This window comes from Raphanus sativus, chromosome 6 (assembly GCF_000801105.2).
Source record: "Raphanus sativus cultivar WK10039 chromosome 6, ASM80110v3, whole genome shotgun sequence".
Lineage (NCBI taxonomy): Eukaryota > Viridiplantae > Streptophyta > Magnoliopsida > Brassicales > Brassicaceae > Raphanus > Raphanus sativus.
Genome location: NC_079516.1, coordinates 22,261,449 through 22,283,943, shown reverse-complemented (window position 1 = coordinate 22,283,943; position 22,495 = coordinate 22,261,449). Strand labels below are relative to the sequence as shown.

At 42.0% G+C, this 22,495-nt stretch overlaps 1 protein-coding gene across 1 annotated transcript; it reads right to left on the bottom strand.

The window, feature by feature from the left end:
• Positions 1 to 28: 28 nt before the first annotated feature.
• On the bottom strand, positions 29 to 1,387 carry LOC108812386 (uncharacterized). The gene is made up of 2 exons (XM_018584637.2): positions 984 to 1,387; positions 29 to 570 (listed from the first exon to the last, which is right to left on the bottom strand). The coding sequence occupies exons 1-2, from the start codon at positions 1,264 to 1,266 to the stop codon at positions 197 to 199; spliced, it is 657 nt and encodes a 218-aa protein (XP_018440139.1). The 5' UTR covers positions 1,267 to 1,387; the 3' UTR covers positions 29 to 196.
• Between the last annotated feature and the right edge of the window lie 21,108 nt (positions 1,388 to 22,495).

Below are 22,495 nucleotides of genomic sequence, written 5' to 3'. Positions count from 1 at the left end.
TTTGTTTTGCTCAATTAGGATTCATAAATATACCACAATTATGTCTACTATATATCAAAACACATTAAAGTATTTTCAAAGATAAGAAAACATATCATAATGTAAGAAAGCAAAGATCAGAAAATCCACATTTCCTAAAGTTTCTTTGTGCTCTACAAAAGAAAATATTACATTAATACCATTGTATTTCTCTGTTTCACATACTCTTCTTTCCCTCTGGGCTATGGCCGATAGACTCCAACTGGTTCCTGAGATTCTGATTATCCTCAAGCAGCCTATCATACTCCATGAGAAACCCATCAGCTGATTTTCTCAGAGCCTCTGTTTCAGCTTGTGCACTTTTCAGTTCTTTGCCTTTGCTTTCACTTTCAGATTCTAATTTCTTGATCTTTGCCTTAAACGCTGCGATTTCTTCCCCGAGCGCTTTAACTTCTTCCCCGCTCGTGTTCTTGCCATCCTCGAAACTTCTGTTCTGTTTCTTTGCAGTCTCCATTGTCTTCCTAAGCAACCGCAACTCCCTGATGTAATGGTGTAGCCGATCAATCATGAGCGAGAGAAATAGCACAAACCCTGAAATATAAAATGTTCAGTAACAATAAAAGAAAATAGAGTAGACCCAAGGAAATGAGATCTCATCCTTTTGAAAGCTGATATCAACTCATATTGATCATGATTTTTCCCTAACTACACCCCTCAACACCCAAACAAAACCTGTGATGTGAGCATAGATACTGATTGATAAAACGCTTAACAACCATATTGGTATGTGAATGTTAAAGATTACAATACACTCATTAATTCCCAAGCAGATCCTCCTCTCCTTGATCAATATATTTATAACAAGAGCATTTCAAGAAACCAACTTCAAATCGTTGAATCAGCGCCACAGAGATGGATTGTTACGTGTTCTAATAGATTATTACTCAAATCAGTTATCTACGTAACTAACTTTTACTGCTTTAAAGAGATCGAAGTTAATTTACCCATGAGAGAAGCTTCGAGAAGATGCTTGGAGGCGAGGACCTGATCGGTAGGATTGAGGACGGCACCATCCTCAGATCGGCGTTGGATACTAAGCAAACTGTAGACGCTGGACATAAGAACGACGAAGACGGTGGCGCCGATGGTTTTGACGACGACGGGGCCGCGGCCGCGTTTGATGCGATCGAAGGTGAGGATGATTAGCTTCCGGAGAGGCGTCTTGAAGAGGAGAAGGAGGATTAAGGCCATTTCGGCGAAGATCACCGAGTAGAGGAGCTGGATCATCGTTGTCGGTGTGAGCAAACCCTAGATCGGAGAGAAGTCAGGAGAGCGTGTTGTTGAATGAAACGAGATGCCAACACGTCCTTTCTTATTAATCTTTCTCGTTAATATCTGAGGCTTACCTGGTTTGTTGGTTTTAGATGTCTCGGTCTAATTTTTCTTGAACCGGTCATATCTCTTTTTCCAATGTGGTGTCCACGTGGTCTTGCTTCAGTTGGTGACAACGACCTTCTTCTTGGTCTACTGCTCAGTTTTGGAGGAAGAGTTGCAGTTTCCTACCAAGGCCCAATAAAATTTCAAGATACGGCCCACTTTGGGAATAAAAACAAATCGGTCTATGAAGATTCGATCCGAGACCACTTCTTCGGTTCAACCGAATTAGGTCACACCCGAATCATACTCCATAACGCCGAGTATAAAGACGAGGACGAAACATGTGGGAGGCATCTGAAATCAAGCCCATAACACCAGAGCGGCTAGAATTAGGATTTATCTATTGCGGTCATTGTTCCAACCAAATATCAGCATTTTCTTTCCGCTTTCAAACCTAATACTCTTGTAAACTTATCCAAACATTCAATAAAATGTCTTTTTGAACTCCCACAAATATATTTTTATTGGGGAAAAATATCCAGACATAAGTTTTTTCCAGCTTCCGGATAAGTCCTCGACGTCCAGACCCTTGCTCAAGAAAATACCAGGAACCGACCTCTGCCTTGGGTCCGACCCCTAGATCGGACCAATTCCTTGGAGCAAAATAGAAGTTTTCTACCTAAGGGAAAACTTCCATTTTTTCGATTATGGAAGAGTTCTATTACTTGAAACCGACATCTACAATTATAAAAGGGGAGCTCAAACCCTAAAATGAGGGATCGACTTTCGGAGGCTTAGAGATTAGAGTTTAGGTGACTAGAACTAGGGTTTATACACCAATTCGTTGTAGTCCCGATCATTATACTCAATAACATCTATTTGCCCTCGATTTCTTACTCTGTTATACAAATCCTCTAGTGTTCCGTAGCACTTAAACAATCCTACACAAAAATACCCTACGAACTTTCATACTTATAATTGTTTAACCGAAACATAGATTAAAAACTTGGCGCCCACTGTAGGGATACAAGGAGATGTATCTTAAAATATGATTGAAACTGGGAAAAACAGACATCAATTTTTTCAGTTGATCCTCGGCACTTTTGGGCACGGTCCTATTCAGCATGGTGTAATTCGGCACTTTCCAGATGGTCCTCATCAAGATGTTTCTCGGCCACTTTCAGATGATCCTCGTCAGGATCCTTCTCGCCATATTCAGTTCGTCTTCGTTAGGATCCTTCTCGGCCACTTTCAGAAGATTCTCGTCTGAATTCTTCTCGCCATATTTAGTTCGTCCTCGTCATGATCCTTTTTGGCACGATCATTCTCGTCACGATCTAAATTGTCCTCGACCGGATCTAGATTGTCCTCGGCACGATCTTTCTTGTTGAAATCAATGAACCTCAGCTGGATCTTTCTCGACACTTTCCAGTCGTCCTTGTCGGGATTCTTCTCAGCACTTTCCAGATCGCCCTCAGAAGAATGCTCCTCAACATTTTCCAGATCGTCTTCGGCATGATGTTTCTCGGTATTTTTGAAATCGTCTTCGTCAGGATCCTTTTAGGCCATTTTTCAGATCGTCCTCGTCATGATCTTTTTTGTCATTTTCCAGTTAGTCCTCATTAGGATACTTCTCGGACCTTTCTATATGGTCCTCGTCAGGATGTTTCTATGCACTTTTTAGATTCTCCTCGGCAGGATCCTTCTCGGTCATTTTCAGAACGTCCTCGGCAGGATCCTTCTCTGCCATATTCAGACCGTCCTTGGTAGGATCCTTCTCGGCCATGATCCAGATTGTCCTCGGCAGGGTCTTTCTGTCGACTTGCTCTGTATTGATGTCAATTCGGCAAAAAAAACAAAGAAAAATGGACTTGACCATCTTCGGCAAAGACCTTTTCATGATCAGTCGAAGATAAGTCTACTCGATCTAATTTCATCATCAAAATAAAATTCACTATCACTACATAATATACACATATGCCGAGCATAGAAAGAACTTTAATAATGAAACTCCAACTCTGTTTTTTGGAAGAATTGTGATCTGCGGCTGTGGAGCTGAATTCGTCGGATTCAAGAGCATTTAATCCAAAGGCTTCTCGTCTTCTCATCGTATTGTTCTCAGCGTAACAACGAGACATCATCATGCCTTTATCAAGCTCCTGTACTCATCATCATGGTGTTCGATTGTGTTTTATCTCATTCTCACGACAAGCCCGACCAGTCATCTTGTCACAAACATAGCTCGATAAGACCATTTGAGGTTTCAGTTCAGCCAACTCTTCAGTTTGATTTAAGATCGTCGGAGTCGAGAGACCCCGCCATCCATTCTTTGAAATGAGAAGCTCTTGCTCCTCCGTCACGCGTCATGATCGGACGAGATGGCGGCATCTCTAAAATCTGACGAGATCTCTCGGAGCTTGCTCAATTTCAATGCGCTCCTCCTCACGAAAGGAGAAAAAATAAAGTAGTAGCTCACGATAACGGATCATTTAACTAGCCATTCACCGCTTGTTATCATCGTCGTCTTCGTGGATTTGATATTTGATAAGCCGAGTTCTTCGTTCTCAGCTCGGACAAGAAGCCTACGTCTTAGAGCCACTTGCTCGACACCTCGTCATCAAGTCGGCATCATCTCATTTGCTTCTACACAAACAACATAAGCCAGTCTTTTATCCTGGATCAAACATAGTTTGACCCAAAAAAGTAAAAGACAGAAAAGCAGAAGCCAAATACAACAAAAGCCCAATAAAGAACAAGTAAATAAATTAGTGGGGGTGACAAGGAGGAAACAATGACAAGGTCTTCAAGCTTCATCAATGGCTGTTAGGTGCCAACTTAAACTCCGTGATTCGACAAAGCTCCAGACTTTTCCGAAATCCGGCCTCGCCAGAACCACTTTAAATTAAGCTGGTGATATCTGTCAAAACAGAAAGCGTTTAAAGCCATGCTTCAATCCACTGAACACAATGGGACAAGTCACATGCTCTCTGTTAAAGGGGTGATAATGATTAATCTATCCTCTCGCCATTTCATGACAATGATCCCGCCAATGTTCTCGGTAGAGATTTGGAAGTAGGCAGGCGGCATATGATATACCATGAATTTGAACCGATTTTACCCATGGTATATAAGTATTTTAGATACTATTTGCTACTATATAAAGTCTATTTAGAGTATTTACAGGTTCATGGACGTTTTGGAGGAAAGTGGTGATTTTGGTGTCTTATGTTTAGCTGTGGATGGAGGCTTTCCCACCGTTATATATTTCTTATATCTTGACACAAGATATAGCTTTGAGATATCTTTCCAATGCCACCATTTTGAGGTCAATCAGCATCATGTAGCAGAAGTTATGCCCGTATTACTGAAGAGTTGTCAGTCTGCCTCGCGAGAGGAAGCTCTCGAGAAAAGGAATGCATATCGATCGATGCAGAACACTGCATATCGATCGATATGGATGCCAGAACGCGGGACAAGTACATTTAATGACATACTGAAGCCCAGGAGCCACCACAAAGTTACCAAAATACCATTGGACGACCAGAAACCCAATTTATGTGTTTTCTAACTCATTGTTGACAGCTAAGCTTTATTTTATTTATTGTTCTAAGTTTAGGAGAGAAGAGAGGAACTCCTTCAGAGTCCTCTTGGAACTCCTTTGGTTTTCATATCTATTTTATTGCAATTTCATCTATTCATCTATGATTTTTGTGACAAACTTCATGTCTGCATAAATCCACCTGTTAGGTTTAGAGTTCAGATAGGTTATGAAGGATTAGCCCAAAGTTGGACTTCCTTCAAGAGATAGATTTCTTAGAATTGCTAAGTTGTGATATTCATCTTTAAAGATTGTTATTAATGCTTGTTTAGAAGTAATTACCCTGAACTTGATTATAGATTTATTGTCTTGTCTATCTTCTCTGAGCTAGGACTTGCTAGAAATAAGCGAGAGCTGATTTAGCAACACTAGTGAACACATTATCAACCCGCGCTAAAAGCTTACTAGAATCGTATCGACCGGTTCTCCTATAGATACATCGATCAATACGACACAAAGCTTGTAGATCGATACGCCTAATCCGGCATCAATCGATGCTTTCCTAGAATTGACAACGAGAGTTGGAGTTCCTGGATCTAGTAATAGATAACCTAGGCAACGAGAGTTGATCGGTTATTCTTATAAGTTGAGTTCTATAATATCATGCTTTAGTCTCTATATCATTATAATCCTGACTTCCTGAATAGAAACCCTAGATCTAACAAAAAATCCTTCAATCAAACAACTCCTTGCCAAGCTGAACAATTGTTTTGTTCAACTTGTTTACTGCTTTATTTATTATTATATTATATTTACTATCTTATAAACTATTAGCCTAACTTAATCATATAACTATTAGATCTAGTGTGTGCCCTAGCTCCCTGTGAATTTGATCCATAAGTACTACAACTCGACCTCTTATTTGAGAGAGTATAAATCACTCCTTAGGGTAATTTGAGTGATATCAACATATAGCTCACCCGGACAGCTCTTGGCGACCTCAGACACTTGTTTCTTCATGCCACAGATGCTTTGATCTCTCTGTAATGGTGTCTCGTCAAAACGATCTCGGTATCTCGTTCTCGGCTCTAAAAAACAAAATAAACAGAGTGTCTCCAACTTCTATTTCAAGACACAAAGAGGGCTCGACGTCTTCTAGCTCCATCACGGGCAACTAGTTGATGAATTGAGCTTTGTTTTTCAAAATTAGGCCTCGAGCTTCATGAACTTGTCGACCATGATCGGATCTCGGCATGTTCAGTTTGACCTTGGCACTTTGGCATCTCGTTCTAAAGGATGACGAACTCTTCCAATAACCCTGCAACGAGTTCAATCACATTAGATCACAACTGACATGAACCCGTCGAATACGGCTCGCCGCGAAGCTCTCTGCGTGTTCAACAAATTCCATGTTTGGGTGCTTTGTATTGAAGAAACATATTATCCGACAAGAAGTCGCATGGTCTCTTCGATCCATCAAAGGTAGGATGCTTCCGAAACAAATTTTAAGACAGACTCTGTGACGGAAAGGTCTTTCTCGGTTCAAGCTCCTCAAGAACAAAAATTATATTGAAAATACATCTTTTTTTCTTGCTCGGTCCATGATTCTACCTCCATTATGGTAACATCGGCAAACAAGTATTTAATTTTGTAGCATTTCTGCAAACATCTTCCATGCCGACCACACCAATCACGCACGGATCAACAAGACAATTCAGCCTGCCAATATCATCATTCCATATACACATGGATTGCCTCAATACCGGGAAGATATATCCACTCATGGTGGTTTGATTATGACAGTTTGTTTACGGAAATTCGTTCATGATGATGTCTATGACGACTTGTCTTTGATAGTTAGTCGATTGACGATTAATCCATAGCGACTCGTTCGGGTGGTTGAGAACACTGTCCAAACAGATCATTCGCGCAACCATCCCCGGAGTAAGAAGTCTGATTGGAGTCAGAAGATGTCAGGATAGTTCGTCCACGACCCTTCGTTTATGACAACCCGTTCATGATCAAACGATCTATGCTCCAAGTTCATTAACTCATAAACCCTCTTCTTGAAATTCGGAGAGATTAATTGCATTTCACTCAACGAACTGAGCGGAGACTTGCTGTTGTAGATGGGTTTAGCACCCCTCAACAAGGCCCATTAGACAATGAACAATGCCCATTAGACAATAAGACCACTAAAAATCCCTAGGCTTCGTGTTGTATAAATAAGGAGGTACCTCCTCTTTAGCAAGTGATACATTTTTTCCTTAAATAGAAAGATTATGTAGATTCTTATATTCACTTTACATTTCTATAGAGAACATCTTCTTTGTAATGAAATCTATAATCTAAAAAGTATCTTTTATCTCTTTTATGCTTATTTTCCCATTTTTATCTCATTATGAAGATTTCTCCTAAACCCACCATAAAAATATTAATGTCTAAAAATCCTTCGTACCATTTTCGGATTAAACAAACCACCAATATTTGTCCATTACTATATTCTCCTGTACCCCTCAACAAGGCCCATTATACAATGAACAAGGTCCATTAGATAATAAGATCACTAGAAAATCCTAAGCTTCACCTTGTATAAATTAGAAGGCACATCCTCTTTAGCAAGTGATGAAATCTTTTTCCTTAGATCTACAAACACATTTCTAGAGAGAGATTATGTAGATTCTTAGATTCACTTTACATTTCTGGAAAGAACATCTTCTTTGTAATGAAATCTATAATCTATAAAATATCTTTTATCTCTTTTATGCTCATTTTCCTAATTTAATCTCATTATGAAGATTTCTGCTAAACCCACCATAAAATATTAATGTCTAAATCCTTCATACCATTTTTAGATTAACCACTTGGCCCCGTCTGTGGAGAAACTTCAAGAAGTAACATTACACCACCATGGATCCTGTCAGATCGTCCGCCGGGAATGGGAAAGAGCCAGTAACCGACGACCAAGCGACTGAAGCTCCCGACATGTTCGGGATGATGAAAAGCTTTCTCGACCGTCTCCTCGAACAAGAGTGAGCTACCAAAGAAACCAACGAGGGACTTGTCGCCCTCGTCAACACAGACAAACCCGCCCATACCAGAGAGGTCGCCACCACGCGAAGACAGTTCTTCACTTCTACAAGCTTAACCCGGCGGGAGAAGGTCAGCAAGAAAATCCCATCAACGTTGATCAGAAGTCTACGACTAATTTCGAAATCGCTGAACTCAAGAGATCTATGCCAGATCTCTGCTCACAAATGTGTTCCACGTCGCGCTCAGCTCCCGAGATAGAGAGCGTCCTCGCCGCCACGCTCAAAACTCCCTTTACCCAAAAAATCACTGACGTCAAAATACGTCAAACCGACAAGCTACATATTCCGTACTACAAAGGGGCCACAGATCCCACAGACCATGTTACCACTTTCACATAGCCATGGGGCACACCTATTTCTCTGACAAGGAAAAAGACGCTGGTTTTTGTCACTACTTTTTCAAAACCTTATTCGGGCCGGCACTGACCTGGTTTTCTCAGCTGCCGGAGAAATCCATTGATAGCTTCCGAGAGCTGTCGTCCCAGTTCCTAAAACATTACATCATGTTTACTCGGAAGGGAGCCTCCGCCGTAGACCTTTGAAAAATGTCCCAGACGGTCAGAAAGAGTCTCAAGGACTTTCTCCAAACTCCGGGCATGACACCGGCCTCCAGGTTCCTGCTAAGAGACAGGTTCCTGCTAAGAGACGCTCTGGGTCCAACCCCTGCTTACATCCCTTCCTCCGGAAAAATGGAACTCTTCCGATATGGGGATTCTTCCATATTTCTGAATATGGAAGAGTTTAACCCTGCTCACCGACTTCAACCAACCTAAAGACTAGTATATAAGGGGAGCCTAAACCCTAGATCAGTAGATCGATACTTTGAGACTTAGAGATTAGAGCTAGGCGGCTAGAACTAGGGTTGATAAACCAAACATTGTAGTCCCTGCTCGAATACTCAAAATACATTTCTTTCAGTCTTATTTCCTGCGAATCTAACTACATATAAGTCTTGTCCATCGTTCTGGAGTACTCACAAAGATCCTACAAAAAAATTCCCTAACAGTTTGACTCTAGAAGGAGGGGAGTAATCTAAACTACGTGATGATGTCGGTGGATGAGCAAGGCGAGCTACCCGAAGCCACCCAGAGAGAAGCCGAGCTCTAGAGGCAACTCGATGGTCTACAAAGCCAAGTAACCGAGCTGCACAAGGCTCGGGAAAAAATCATGGAGAACCACGAGCTCTCCTCAGAAGTCCAAAGCTTGAAATAGAAGCTAGACACATAGAACCTTGTTTTTCGAGACGAAAACCAAGCTCTCAACCCAAACAAGAAGCGCCACTTTTAAACTCGGGTCCGGTCCATGCATAATTTGTAGACGCCCAATTCTGGAGGGAACGCCCCTCATCCGCCTCAAACGACAAACGAGGATCGGACCACTCGAGAAGAGTTCAGAGGGATTCAAACCCACGACAAGGAAGACAGTGATTCCAAGCCAAAAACCGAGAAGGAAACACCAGACGGAGCGACGGGGACGAAGTATTCTCTAACCACCAGGCTTGAGGATGTGTTCTTCAAGAAGTTTGATGGCATGAGATCCCGACTCCTATGCCAATACTCCTTTTGTTGATGATATCACACTGATCGCGATGCCAAGGAAGTTATCCTTCCCAAGCACAAGGATGTATGACGACCCATGTGATCCAGACGACCATATCGCCCAGTACAAGTAGAGGATGCTCGATGTAGCACTCCTAAGGGAACTACGAGAAGCTATCATGTGTAAGGAATTTGGCTCGACCTTGATTGGGCCCACCTTACAATGGTATATCAACCTACCCACCAGATCCATATCCTCTTTCAGGACTCTTAGTGACAAGTTCGCGGAACGATTTGCGAGCAGCAGGAACCTGGAAAAAAACTTCAGACAGCCTGTACGAGATACATCAGTACCGGGCGGAACCCAGGCGAAGCTACATAGGACACTTCAATAAAGAACAGGTGGCGATTCCCGAGTGCAATGTTCCCACTGATATCTCCTCCTTCAAGAGAGGCCTGCTCCCAAACATGGGATCTCTACAAAGAGTTGACAAAGTATGAGCGCAAGACCATGGAAGACTTGCTATCCCGGGCCTGGGCTCAGGTAAAATGGGAGGAAGACGTCGCAAATCGGGCCAAGGCACATCAAAAGCAGGACCAAAAGGTGGTCAGACAAGACAAGAGCAATCGAGAAGAGAGATCCTCTCAAAGATCAGGGAAGGATTCCGGAATAGGAGCTGGGGCAGATATCATAATGATATACCATGAATTTGAGCCAATTTTAGCCATGGTATATAAGAGTTTTAGGATATATTCAATGCATTTTGGAGTCTAGATAGCATATTTACAGGTTCAGGAGAAATTGGAGAAAAGATGGTGATTTTGGAGCATTTTGGAGCACTTATTTCATCTGAGATGAACATATCGACCATTTGAGGTCGACACGGAGAGAGACATATCGATCAATACACACTCAGTGATATCGATCGATAGTAAACACGCAGAAGCCCGATTTGGTCACAACCAACTTGAAGGCCAAGACTCCATCTAATACCAAGTTGCCCCTAACGAGTTTTAACCTAATATTTATATCTTGCCTAAGTTTTTTTGAGGCAGAGACACATAGAGTTTTCACCCACAGTTTTTACAGAGAGTTTTTACCCACAGTTTTGAGAGTTTTTACCCACAGTTTTTACAGAGAGTTTTGAGAGTCTTACAAAGTTTTGAGAAAGAGAGTTACTATTGAGAGCTTTCTTGTGGGTCATTACTTTTTATTTATTTATTCTATGTAGTTTTATTTAATTTTTATGATGTTTTGCTGACCTATATCTGAGTAAACACCTTGTTAGATTTAGGATTCAAATAGGTTTTGAGAGATTAGCCCCAAATATAAATACTTGTGTTGTGATATTCATCTTAGAAGATTATTCTCAATGCTTGTGTAGAAGTAGCTAACCTATATATGATATTAGTGGATTTATCCTTGGATCTATCTTCTCTGAGCTAAGATTTGCTAGGCGCAAGCGACAGCATGGTCTAGCAAAATACTAGTGAAATGTTATCAACCCGCGCTTAAAGCTTACTAGAGGCGCATCGATCGATACTCCTATAGAGATATCGATCGATTGACGTAAGGCTATGTCGATCGATACGTTCGACAGAACATCGATCGATGCCTTCCTGATTATGACCTGCGCATATAGTGAATCATTGGATCTAATAATAGATAACCAGAAAACGACAGTGGTGCGGTTATTGTTACCTTTGGGTTCTTTAATATTATGCAAGCATCTCACATAAGCATTCATATCATTATATTCCTGATAACCCGAATAGAAATCCTAAGTCTAACGCCTTCATCATATATGTTAAACCCCAAATCAATCAATTGAGCAATTGTCTTGTTCACCCTTCTATGTTTACTTGCAATTTACTGTTTTGAAATCTTCAACCTAGCTTAGTTATAATAAGATCTAGTGTGTTCCATCGCTCTCTATGGATTCGAGCCCTAAGTACTACAACTTGACCTCTTTTGATGGGAGTAAGGTTGTTCTAGGGTAATTTGAGCACATATCAAATTTGACGCCGTTTCCGGGAGCGTTGATCGCCATTAGATTTTATTTAAGTCTAGGTTTTTTTTGCTACTAGAAACTGATAAAAAAAAATTCTTGACTTTTCAGGTACATACCCAGTAAAACCAGAAGCAACAAGAACAAAGAACTTTTGTCTATTGATCCTGCTACTTTGGAATGCTCAATCCGCAAACAGAGTCGTTCCAAATTGATCGAATCCGCCACTTGTACATCGACCGATTTTTATCAACAACCGTCTACCGAGTCTTAGATACCATCGACAGATATTAGCTCACCAACATCGACCGATCTCATACATCTGACTTCGACCGATACCCTTCCATCCACATTGACTGAAACTTTTCAGTACCCTCTGACCAACATCATTCATTCGACATCGACCGATACCGCATACCGCACATCGATCAATACTGAGCCACAGAACATGGTCGCGACTTTGATACTTATGCGAGACAACAATGGGGACCTACGTGACCAAGAAGGTCACCTGTGTAATGCAGCAGGTCATAGAATATATGATCAGGGGACTACCATCCCTGATCCAGAAGCTGCGGCCGCTACAGCAGCTGCAGCCGCTGCTCAAGCTGCAGAAGAAGCCATCCGAAACAGATCATTGGCTGACTACTACCATCCAGATCAATACTACGTCAACAAATCTGATATTCGTCCTCCAGATATACAAAGGGCTGATTTCGAGGTGAAACCTCAATACTACACACTTGTGGGACAGACACCCTTCAGTGGGGCATCCCAAGAGCATCATATGGACCATTCAGAGAGGTACGAGGATCTCATCTCTGCTATCAAAGCCAATGGAGTCCTTGCTAACTACCTACTTTGCAAGTTCTTAAAGTACTCTCTTACTGGAGAAGCTTTTCAATGGCTTAAGTAATTACCACCAAGATCTCTTACATCCTGGGATGACATCAAGAACACATTCTTGATTAATTTCTTTGATGAGGCACGTGCAGAAGATTTGAGGAGCGGAATTGCTACATTTGCGCAGAAGCCTACAGAGCCTTTCAGACATTGTTGGGTTCATTTCAAATCTTATCAGAGAGATTGTCTACACCACGGATTCAACGAAGTGCAGCTGCTTAGCACTTTCTTCAGAGGTTTAGATCGGACCTATTAGACAGCTCTAGAAATGGCTATTAAAAGAAACTTCAACACTAGGAATCCAGAAGAGGCTGTGAGACTTATACATATTTTAGCAACTAAAAACAGCACCAAGAACACTTATTATGAGAGGAAAAAGTCGGCCATTGCCCTTGGAAAGGAGCAGATGGACGATGTGAGAGAAAAACTGGATAGTGTTCAGAAGCTTCTCAAGAAGCATGTTAGCTTTACAGAAGATGTAGAAGCTATAGAGACTGATGAAGAGAGATATGCAGAGGAAGAAGAGAATTACATCGGACGAACTGGATTTTAGAGGTCTGGAAACCAGAGCGGAAACCGAAACTTCTATGGAAACAATCAGAGAAGCAACTACAATCAGAATTTAAATTATCAGAAACCATTCAGCAACAACAACTAAACAACAACAAGAATCTCAACAACTCTTTCTATCATAATCCACCACCAATTACTCAGGAAAGAAAATTGAGGCAATGCTTGATTCAATTTTAGAGGGTCACCAAAGGCTTAATGTGGATTTCAATGGAAAGATAGATGCTGCCTACAACATCCTAAATGCAAAGTTTGACACCTTGAGTACTCATGTGAAGAAGTTGGAGGCACATGTGATTCAAATAGGAGAGGCTATTAGGAGGCAAGAAGCTTTAATCAAAGGGAGAGAGGAAGATATCATGAGACACCACGTGGATGCCATCATAGTAGATGATTTCTGGCATGTGATTAAGCATGAGAAACTTCAAGAGGGCGAAGTAGAGAGCTCCATGAGCATCGGCAGTTCTCACTGGTATCGACCGACACCAGACGATAGTCATCGATCAACATGGGATGATGACTATCGATCGATGTTCGAATCACCACATCAATTGACAGAGTCCACGAGGTCTACTGCAACGAGCATACCAGTCCGGATTATGACCCACGAAGAATTTGCAGCTAGACACCCTCACCCACTCCCACCCTTCACTGATCGATTTCAAGAAGAAGAAATCTATTGACAGGCCGAGACCCGCATTGATCGACACGATCAATCCAAGATTGATCGATGTGCACCCACAACATTCCAAGTGTGGTTACCAAGGATAGATGTATCCCGACTATTGCACTCAGACACCAACCCAAACCTACAGAAAACCCACCAGACGTGATTGAGGATACATCAGAGCCTATGGAGATAGGAAACGAAAATGCGAAGAGAACCTTAAGGAAAAGGAAAGAGAAGGTTCCCAAGCACTATAAAAGAAAGGCTAATGCAAAGGAGTTGGAAAACTTCCGGAAACGAGTTCTAAGGATCCCAGCAGAGAGACCCTTTGAACAAGCATACTTAACACACATATTGTGGATGTTCTTCAGAGAAACAAGAGTGACAGAAGCTGATATTGAGAAGATGTTTAATCAGATCAGAGAACATATGAAAGAGAGGATCACATTGAAGAAAAAGAGTGACCCTAGAGAATTCATAATTTCATGCTTGGTGAAAGGTATTGAATTCCCACATGGATTATGTGACACAGGAGAATCAATAAGCATCCTACCTAAGGTTATGGCAGACCAACAAGGTCTAAAGGTAGAACCTTCTAAGGAATCTTTTTATTTTGTGGATTGTTCTAGAAGGAATTCAGGAAGAATCATCAGAGACATTGAGCTGCAGATTGGTAATACCCTAATTCCAGTTGACTTTCATGTCCTAGACATCAAGTTGAATTGGAATTGTTCTCTACTACTTGGAAGAGCATTCTTAGCCACTGTGGGAGCCGTTGCATCTTGCAGACAAACCAGATTTGTTTGACACTCATTAACCCGAAGATTCACTATGATCCAGTCAGTGTTTTCAAGCCGCAGACATCCTGCAAAGAGGTTATAGATGACCCAAAACTCGTAGCAATATGATACTGTGCACACAAGTACGAGACAGAGTACTCGGAATCGGTCGACACCCACACTGAGTCATCGATCGATCAATCTGTCATCACATCGATCGATACGAGCAAAATTTTTCACTCCACATCAATCGATAGTACACCTATGTACGAAGTTGGTTATTTTCAGGTGACTATTCAGATGGGAGTTGGGAGAACGACTACTACCAGCCTACATTCGCAGTGGATGATGAATAGGATGAGGATTACATCAGGGAAAGAGAGACTGAATACTCATATCCTTCGCAGAGAAGAAGAGCCCACCGTACATGTTTCCCACCCATTCATTCTAGCAGATCACACCAAACCACATTCAGCACCAAGTGAGGAAGGCACTGATCTAAATCAGATCTCAAGATCATACAAAGGCAAATCGATCGACATCAGCAACTATGCATCGATCGATATGAAACCTACAGAGGAACAAGATGATTGGCCAGCACACTGCTATCCAATTTTTGCCCTAGAAGCTACTACATCTTCCCAACATCCGGAAGAGTTTAATGAGAACAACAAGGAAGAACGAGCCAGAGAGTACCAAGGAGTTCTCACTAGAGATGGATTTCCATCCCATTCACATGGAAGCATACTACCAGAATCGATCCACGCTATACCCTTCACATTGATCGATATCCACACAAGACGAGGAGAGCATACACATGAATCGATCGATGATCATCACAACGAATCGATCGATATGAAGCAAACCGACCTTGAGAATAAAGGAAATCTCAAAATTGGAAATTTTGTCGTTTGATTACTACTATAAAAAGAGTTCCGGGGTGGAAAAAGATCACACACCCTATAGGTAGACAAGATGCATCAGCAACCTTCCAACCCTAAACCATATGGAGAAGACTTCAATTGCAATCTTCCCCATCGATAACACAAGTTGAAATTGATCGACGAGGAGTCCTCTACCTCGATCGATACTCAACCATTACCATCCGATTTAAACATTGAAAATAAGTTAGATTATGGATATCTAACACCTGATTAGTTTGATATTTTCAGGGATCCAGAAGGCAATGCACGAGCTATGGATGATCGAATTCTACAAGCATCCAAAGAAGACATTGCAGATATTCTTTCTATGGCCAATGGACCAGACAATCTATTCATCAAGCAACGATCCAGAATATTAGAAAATGATAGCTGAAGCAGATTTTGAAATAGCTTGCAGGAAGGAACCAAGCTTCAAAAATCGATACCAACTAGATTCTACAGCATCGATCGATAGGCACACTGCCATATCGATCGATAAGGCAACTCCAGAGCATCGAGAAGAGTTCACTAAAGCTACACTACCAGATCCCTACAGTAGAGCAGCCATGGATGAGAAGCTCAATGAAATCTACACAATTCAAAAGGTTCAATGAATGATTTCAAGTGCAAACTTGATAATATCTAATATCCAATTAATGACAAGATCACATGATTGACCGCAACTATGGAGAGCATTGCAGATCAAATTATCACCATAATGAAGAAGAAAACAAGAGAAGCGCCAGCATGGAACTCATGGAACCCTAAGCCATCAACCTATCACAGATGAAAGCCATCGACCGACATGCCACATACATCGATCAATACCAGCATGAAGCAATTGATCGATTGGTGCTTAACAGCATTGGAAGCAAAGTTAAATTCTTTTCAAGAAAGAATTGGTAATTCCTACTACCTTATGAGTGATGACATGGATGCACTAGCCAACCGAATGAATGCTTTGCAGCAGGAGATGGATACAATTCAGAGGAAATTTGATTTCCAAAAGAAGGCATCTCAATCGATCGATACGAAGACTCACACATCGATCGATAATCAGCAAGAAACAACCGAGATCCGACATGCATCGATCGACATCAACATTGCCACTTTGATGGACGACAAGCATCCAGCACCATACGTTTCTGTCAGAGACGAGATATTCAACAGCATCAAGATGGATAACCAATAGGAAGAAGAAGCGTTAAAGAAGAAACTAGAGGTATTCTATTGCAGACTCGACAACAACCTTAACTGGGCAACCAAGAGAGGTGAATTACTGCAAAAGAATTGGATATGCTTCGCAACAAGAAGGAGAATCAACATAAGGAATCGCCATCGATCGATACCCGGTGACAACATCGATCGATATGGACAAAAACTGGAACGATGGATGGAATACCGAATTCCACTACAAGCCAATGTATGGAGTTAAAGCTTATGATACCTACCAGGGAAAAAGAGAGGTTTAAGACTTAGATATGATTCATCAGAGGATACAGACACTTAACAAGGAGAAGCTACCTACACCAAAGATGAAGTTGACAAGATGATAGCTGAGATCTATGAAGCCTTACAACATTCAGAGAATAAGTACTACAAGATGTTTGATGACATCTACTTCCCCTTCGACAGCAACATCAATGCTTTATATTCATGGACGGAGGGCATGCAGAAAGAGATTGAGTCTATTGTCTATTCAGAGACAACTTGCGAGCTACTTACACATTGTGGGAACCGAAATTCGCACCGTCAATATCTCGTATAATTTAGGAAACTAGGAAAACCCTAATTTCCCAGAGGTCACGGATTTCTGAGAAACCACACGTCAAGCAATCAGAACACGACAATAACGAGAAATAAAAATAAGAAATCGCAAAAAGAGAGCAAGAAGGATTTTATTCTGAATCCGCGTTTGAGCGTAACAAAAACAAGGTAACGTGCTTCGGCTACAAGAGCTGTCGGCGAGATCCCTAGTTCTAATACCCGAAAGTGGCTAAACCTAATTGAGTCGCAGCTCGAATAACAAAAACGGAAAGTTACCTAAATGCTCTAAGTGCTAAGTTTGCTATGAGAAAAGTCTGTCCCTATGCCTCTCGCCTTGAACCCCTTATATACTCCCTCCAAGGTCGGTTTACGCTTCCCTCTTTTCCCCTTAAGCCGTCATAGTCGAAAAATGGAAATATATCATTTTTCCGATCTTCATGATTATCTGCGGAAAGTTTCCATTTATCCGCGGAAACTGATGCTTATCCTCCAAGCATAAACCGTCATTAGGTTTATGGGTTTTTAAGAAATCGCAAGTGCATCTCAAATTAAGTTTAGGACCCTTTGGGCCGTCTTTTTGATTTGAGACGTTTTTTACGATTTCTCCGATAAAGTTAAGTTCCCGTGGTTTTATCGTAAACCGAATGGACGATCCCATTTGATCGAGAGATCAAGAAATGGTTAGTCGTGGCTTGCGGAGAATTGTTATACGGATTGTCGATAATGCATAGTTTTACGTCGTATCGTCGATTCGGAAGACTTGGACGTTTCGAAAAATGATCGATATACGAATGCTCGATCGCTATAGCGACCGAGCTTGTTCTCAGAGCTCGGTCGCTATAGCGACCTAGCTTTGTATGATCCTGCGATTGTCAAGCCCCCATCCTCGTGTTTTAACCATTTTTTGTTATCTCCGATGATCGTGTTTTGACGAGAACTTTATTTAATTGCGGAACTTTTCGCAAGGTAACGATTTTTACGATTTCGTTTCGTAAAGATAAATAAAGTTTTATTTTATCGAATGTTTCAATACTAACTTTGTAACGACGGTTTTTTACCCCAACACACATCGATCGACAAACCAACATTTGAATCGATCGATCCTGACACTATGACATCGATCGGCGTTGAAGCTAAATAATTGATCGATACTGATACACCATCAGTCCGCAAGAAACCCAAAACAGGCAGCATGGATGTGCTACATTCAATGCACGAGGAACTGACATAACTATCAGAGTACGCATATGATAAGTTTGGAAAGCACCATTTCAACATTGAGAACTTTGAGGAGAGGCTACAACTACTAACAAATGAGTTACAAGATATGCAAGAAAGATGGACTAGATCAGATGATGCCACAAGAAGCTTCACTGCAACACAGTCCAGAGATGAAGGAGATGTTTGTTACCCAGCAAGCACCTACTTTCACCAACACTAAGCCATTCAACCTTCAAAGTCAAGGTAAATGACTATAACAAAGCACTGAGTTGGAGGTAACCCACAATTAGGTAATTGCACTTAGTTTTATTCATTACTAGTATTTATTTTCTTATTTATTTTTATGCAGGTTTAGAAAAAAAGATCCGACTAGACGTTTGCCATATCTATCTACCGATGCGACCCAGTCAACACTGATCGACAACACCACACAACCATCGATCGACATGCATTCTACTACAATGATCGATATGGTATCAGTCAGGTATAACGTTCTAACTTGTTTAATTCAGTACTTATGCATTATGTTTTTTTTTTTATAAACTCCAACTATTTTACATCGGCGACAGTGTAATTTAAGTATGGGGGAGGGATTACTAATGATTATTTACTATTATGAGTCTTATTTAAAATGTTTTCAAAGATTTTTATTGTGCGTTCGGTCCAACTCGCCGAACTGGCGAGTTGGACGGTGTGCTCGATCCAACTCGCCCGTTTGGCGAGTTGGACTGCTTGTTTGGTTCCGTGACCCATTTTTCTCGTGTCTTTAGCTCGGGAACTTTTCTCGAGAGTGTATCGAGAAAGCTTTCGTACAGAAATGCAAGCTGGACGTTGGTCCTTCTCACCTATTGGCGAGTTGAACATTGCTAGTTTGGGCGTTGGTTTGCGTGGAAACTTCTTTTGTTCACTTCTTTTGAATTCATACGAATCTTTAGTTTAGCTCCCTGCGCTTTTATTTCTTTTTTCAGAGAACAAGTGTTTTCCGGGGACTTTCGGGTATTGAGTCCGTCGTGGCCGATTTTGACCCCAACCAAAAATATAGAACGTTAGTAACTATCTTCCCAGACTTAAAAAAACACTACGCCAGAGGTATTCAGTCTAAGATAGGTTAGGAAGAAAGCATAATTGATAGTTAGATATTGATATGATGAGATAAAATTTCGTATCGTTCTGTCCAGAGCGTCGATCGATACCGTCACCTTGGTACCGATCGATGACGGCAAGACAGAATTTTTTTGCATCTATGCAAACATGTTGACAGGTCTAAACACATGTCAAGTAAGCAAATAGTCTCAAATCATCACATATTAAAATAGATAGGTCTAAAGCATAAATCCTATAAATCCTAAAACATAAATAAAATAGTGCATAAGTATGTTGAGATAACAGATAGAAATCTGAGGACTAATTAATGTCCTCATCAGTGGCATCATCAGACTCATCCTGTGAGTCGTCTCGTGGCTGGCGGGAGGGTCATGCTGCTGATGGCGACTTCGCTCTTACGCTCCTCCTGCTCGAGCAGTGGCAGCGTGAAAATCTAGCCCATATGGGTTGGAGAGCATCAAACACCACCCACTGAAAATCACCATGATCGCGCATGGGAATGTCTGGCGTGGCAAGGAAGTCGAGAAGTGGTGCCTCTTGCGGCGCACCGGCTGCTCTAGCTCTGCGGACTCTTGGAGGTCTGCGGGGTATGTTGACGGGGTTACGGAGGATCTGTGGGTTCAGATGGAATGCGAGCCTGGCGAGCTGTCAATCAAAGTCTGTGGTGCAGCAGCTGAAGCAAATGCTTATCTACACCCTCTCTGAAAATCCATAGAAGGCTATCCTTAAGCCATCCCGAGTTTGTCAAGTGCGCCTCATCCATGAAGAGTCTAGAGAAGTTAACCTTGGCCTCATCCAGGCGGATGCCAAGGTGCATGAATATCGGGATAAGCAGACTACCCACTGTCTCTTTCTTCTTGCTCGAAATCCCTTTGAAAGGCTTCATTTTCAGGCTGACGAGGTGGTCAACAAAGATAGCCCCAAGGTTTGGAGTGTGTCGTCCTCCGGCTCATCTATATGGATACATAAGTCTCTCACCGCAAAGTAAAGCAGTGTAAGCTCTTGTACCCTCACCTTGTTGGTTCCATCTTGCACAAAATATTGTTGGCAAGGACCCTCATGAAGTAGCCCAGGGTGGGGGTGACGGATGTCCGTCTGGGTGACTGCACCTGAGTCAAAGAAGCCTGTACCTAGTATATGCCCCAGAACTCTGATATTCCGGGAAGGACATGAACTGCACAGGGTGTAGAGGTGGGGTTCTGGAACCCGTAGATATCAAAGAGGTCGGTGATGGAGATTCTGTATCTGATGCCTCGGGCGAAGAGGGACAAAGTACCCTCTCTTGCTCTCCTTGCCCTCTCGTTGGTGTAGGAGACCTGAGCTGTGGCCATGAACTGTCTGACCAAGGCGGGGTACAGGTCATGCGTGCCGCTGGGCATGGTGCCAAGTCCCAGCTCACTTATCATGTCGCATAGATCTTGCTCGAGCCCCATTCTCCTGACCGTGAACCAGTTAATGTAGCGTGTGGGCTCGATGAAGACTCTAAGCCATGCATTATAGCACATGCTGTCGTGGTCATCCCACTGATCTGTGAGCGGACAGTGGGTGCATTTCTTGTTCTTCACTGCTTCCTTCGGGTCAGGGAAATGCTCTAATGTCTGAATGGGTGTCTCGTCATTCCGTGGCCAAGGGTCTCTCTCATCTTCTCACGACTGTGAAGATGGAGGGGGGGGGTGCTGGTAGTGGTTGGCCTATCAAGGCGTCACTTTGTTCTCCTCTCATCCATCTGCAACCAAAGAAAACCCATAAAATAGTTAACGCATAGTGTGAATAATATGTCGATATCGGTCGATGTTCCAAGCTTGGAATCGACTCCACATATCGACGATATGACCGAAACAACATCGATCGATATGACACACGTGGTGTCGATCGATGGTGCATCACGAAACCTGCAAAAACCAATCACAACAAATCGCGATTTCAAAGTACAAGGGTCATGTCATTCAGTTCAAAAACCCTAGTCTCTAACTCTAGCAACATGAATCATCTTAAATGAAACCCAATCTCGTGTTCTAGTTCATCTCAAAACTCAACCCTAGGACATCTCAAAGATAGTGAATTCCAAAATCATACCTTGAAGATCGGTTGAATGAACAAACTAAAGAGATGGAGAACTGAAAATCGAGTGGATTAAGCTAAGAAACGAAGGATTTGGTTGAGAAACGAGAGAGAAAGAGTGGATTTGGTGAAAATATGGGTTTTTGCAGTTTTAGGTAGAGAGAGGCAAATGTCGAGTTAAATGGGCTTGTACTCGACATCGCGCCATCGATCGATGTCTGGTTTCCAGCGTCGATCAATGGTAGATTCTTTACTTAGCATTTATGGTTTTTTTTTTTTTTTTTTAAATACTATTGAAATTTAAAATTGGGTTGCCTCCCAATCAGTGCTTATTTTAAGTCTTTACTTTGTGGGAACCGAAATTCGCACTGTCGATTTTTATTAAGTAAATCGGAGGAAAGCTAAGTAAACCTAACTTTCCCTGAAGGTCCGGATTCTCTGCGACAACCAACGACAAGTGATCAAATAAATGCGGAAAGGTTTTATTAAGATTTGAGACTGGACCTTAAGGAAGGCTGCCTACGTACCCCTTTCGAGGATCAAGTCGGACGTAGTTCAGTTGGAGTTGTTTGAACAAGAGATCGAACTGCCTGGCGGAGTTCGTCTAGTACGAGCGTTAGTCATAGAAACGGGCATGTCGAGAATAATGCCTAGGGTTTCTATGTGCGGAACTCTAAGTACAACAAGGGTTTTGTTAAGAGTTGGGACTGGACCTTGAGAAAGGCTGCCTACGTACCCCTTTCGAGGATCAAGTCGGACGTAGTTCAGTTAGAAAGATTTGAACAAGAGATCGAACTGCCTCGGCGGAGTTCGTCTAGTATGAGCGTTGGACATTGAAACAGGCATGTCGAGATTAATGCCTAGGGTTTCTATGTGCGGAACTCTAAGTAAAAGGATTGTTAGATCCTTCCGAGAGAGACAGGAGCCTGCGGACAAGATGAAAATAGAACGAGAGGCGGCCGGACGT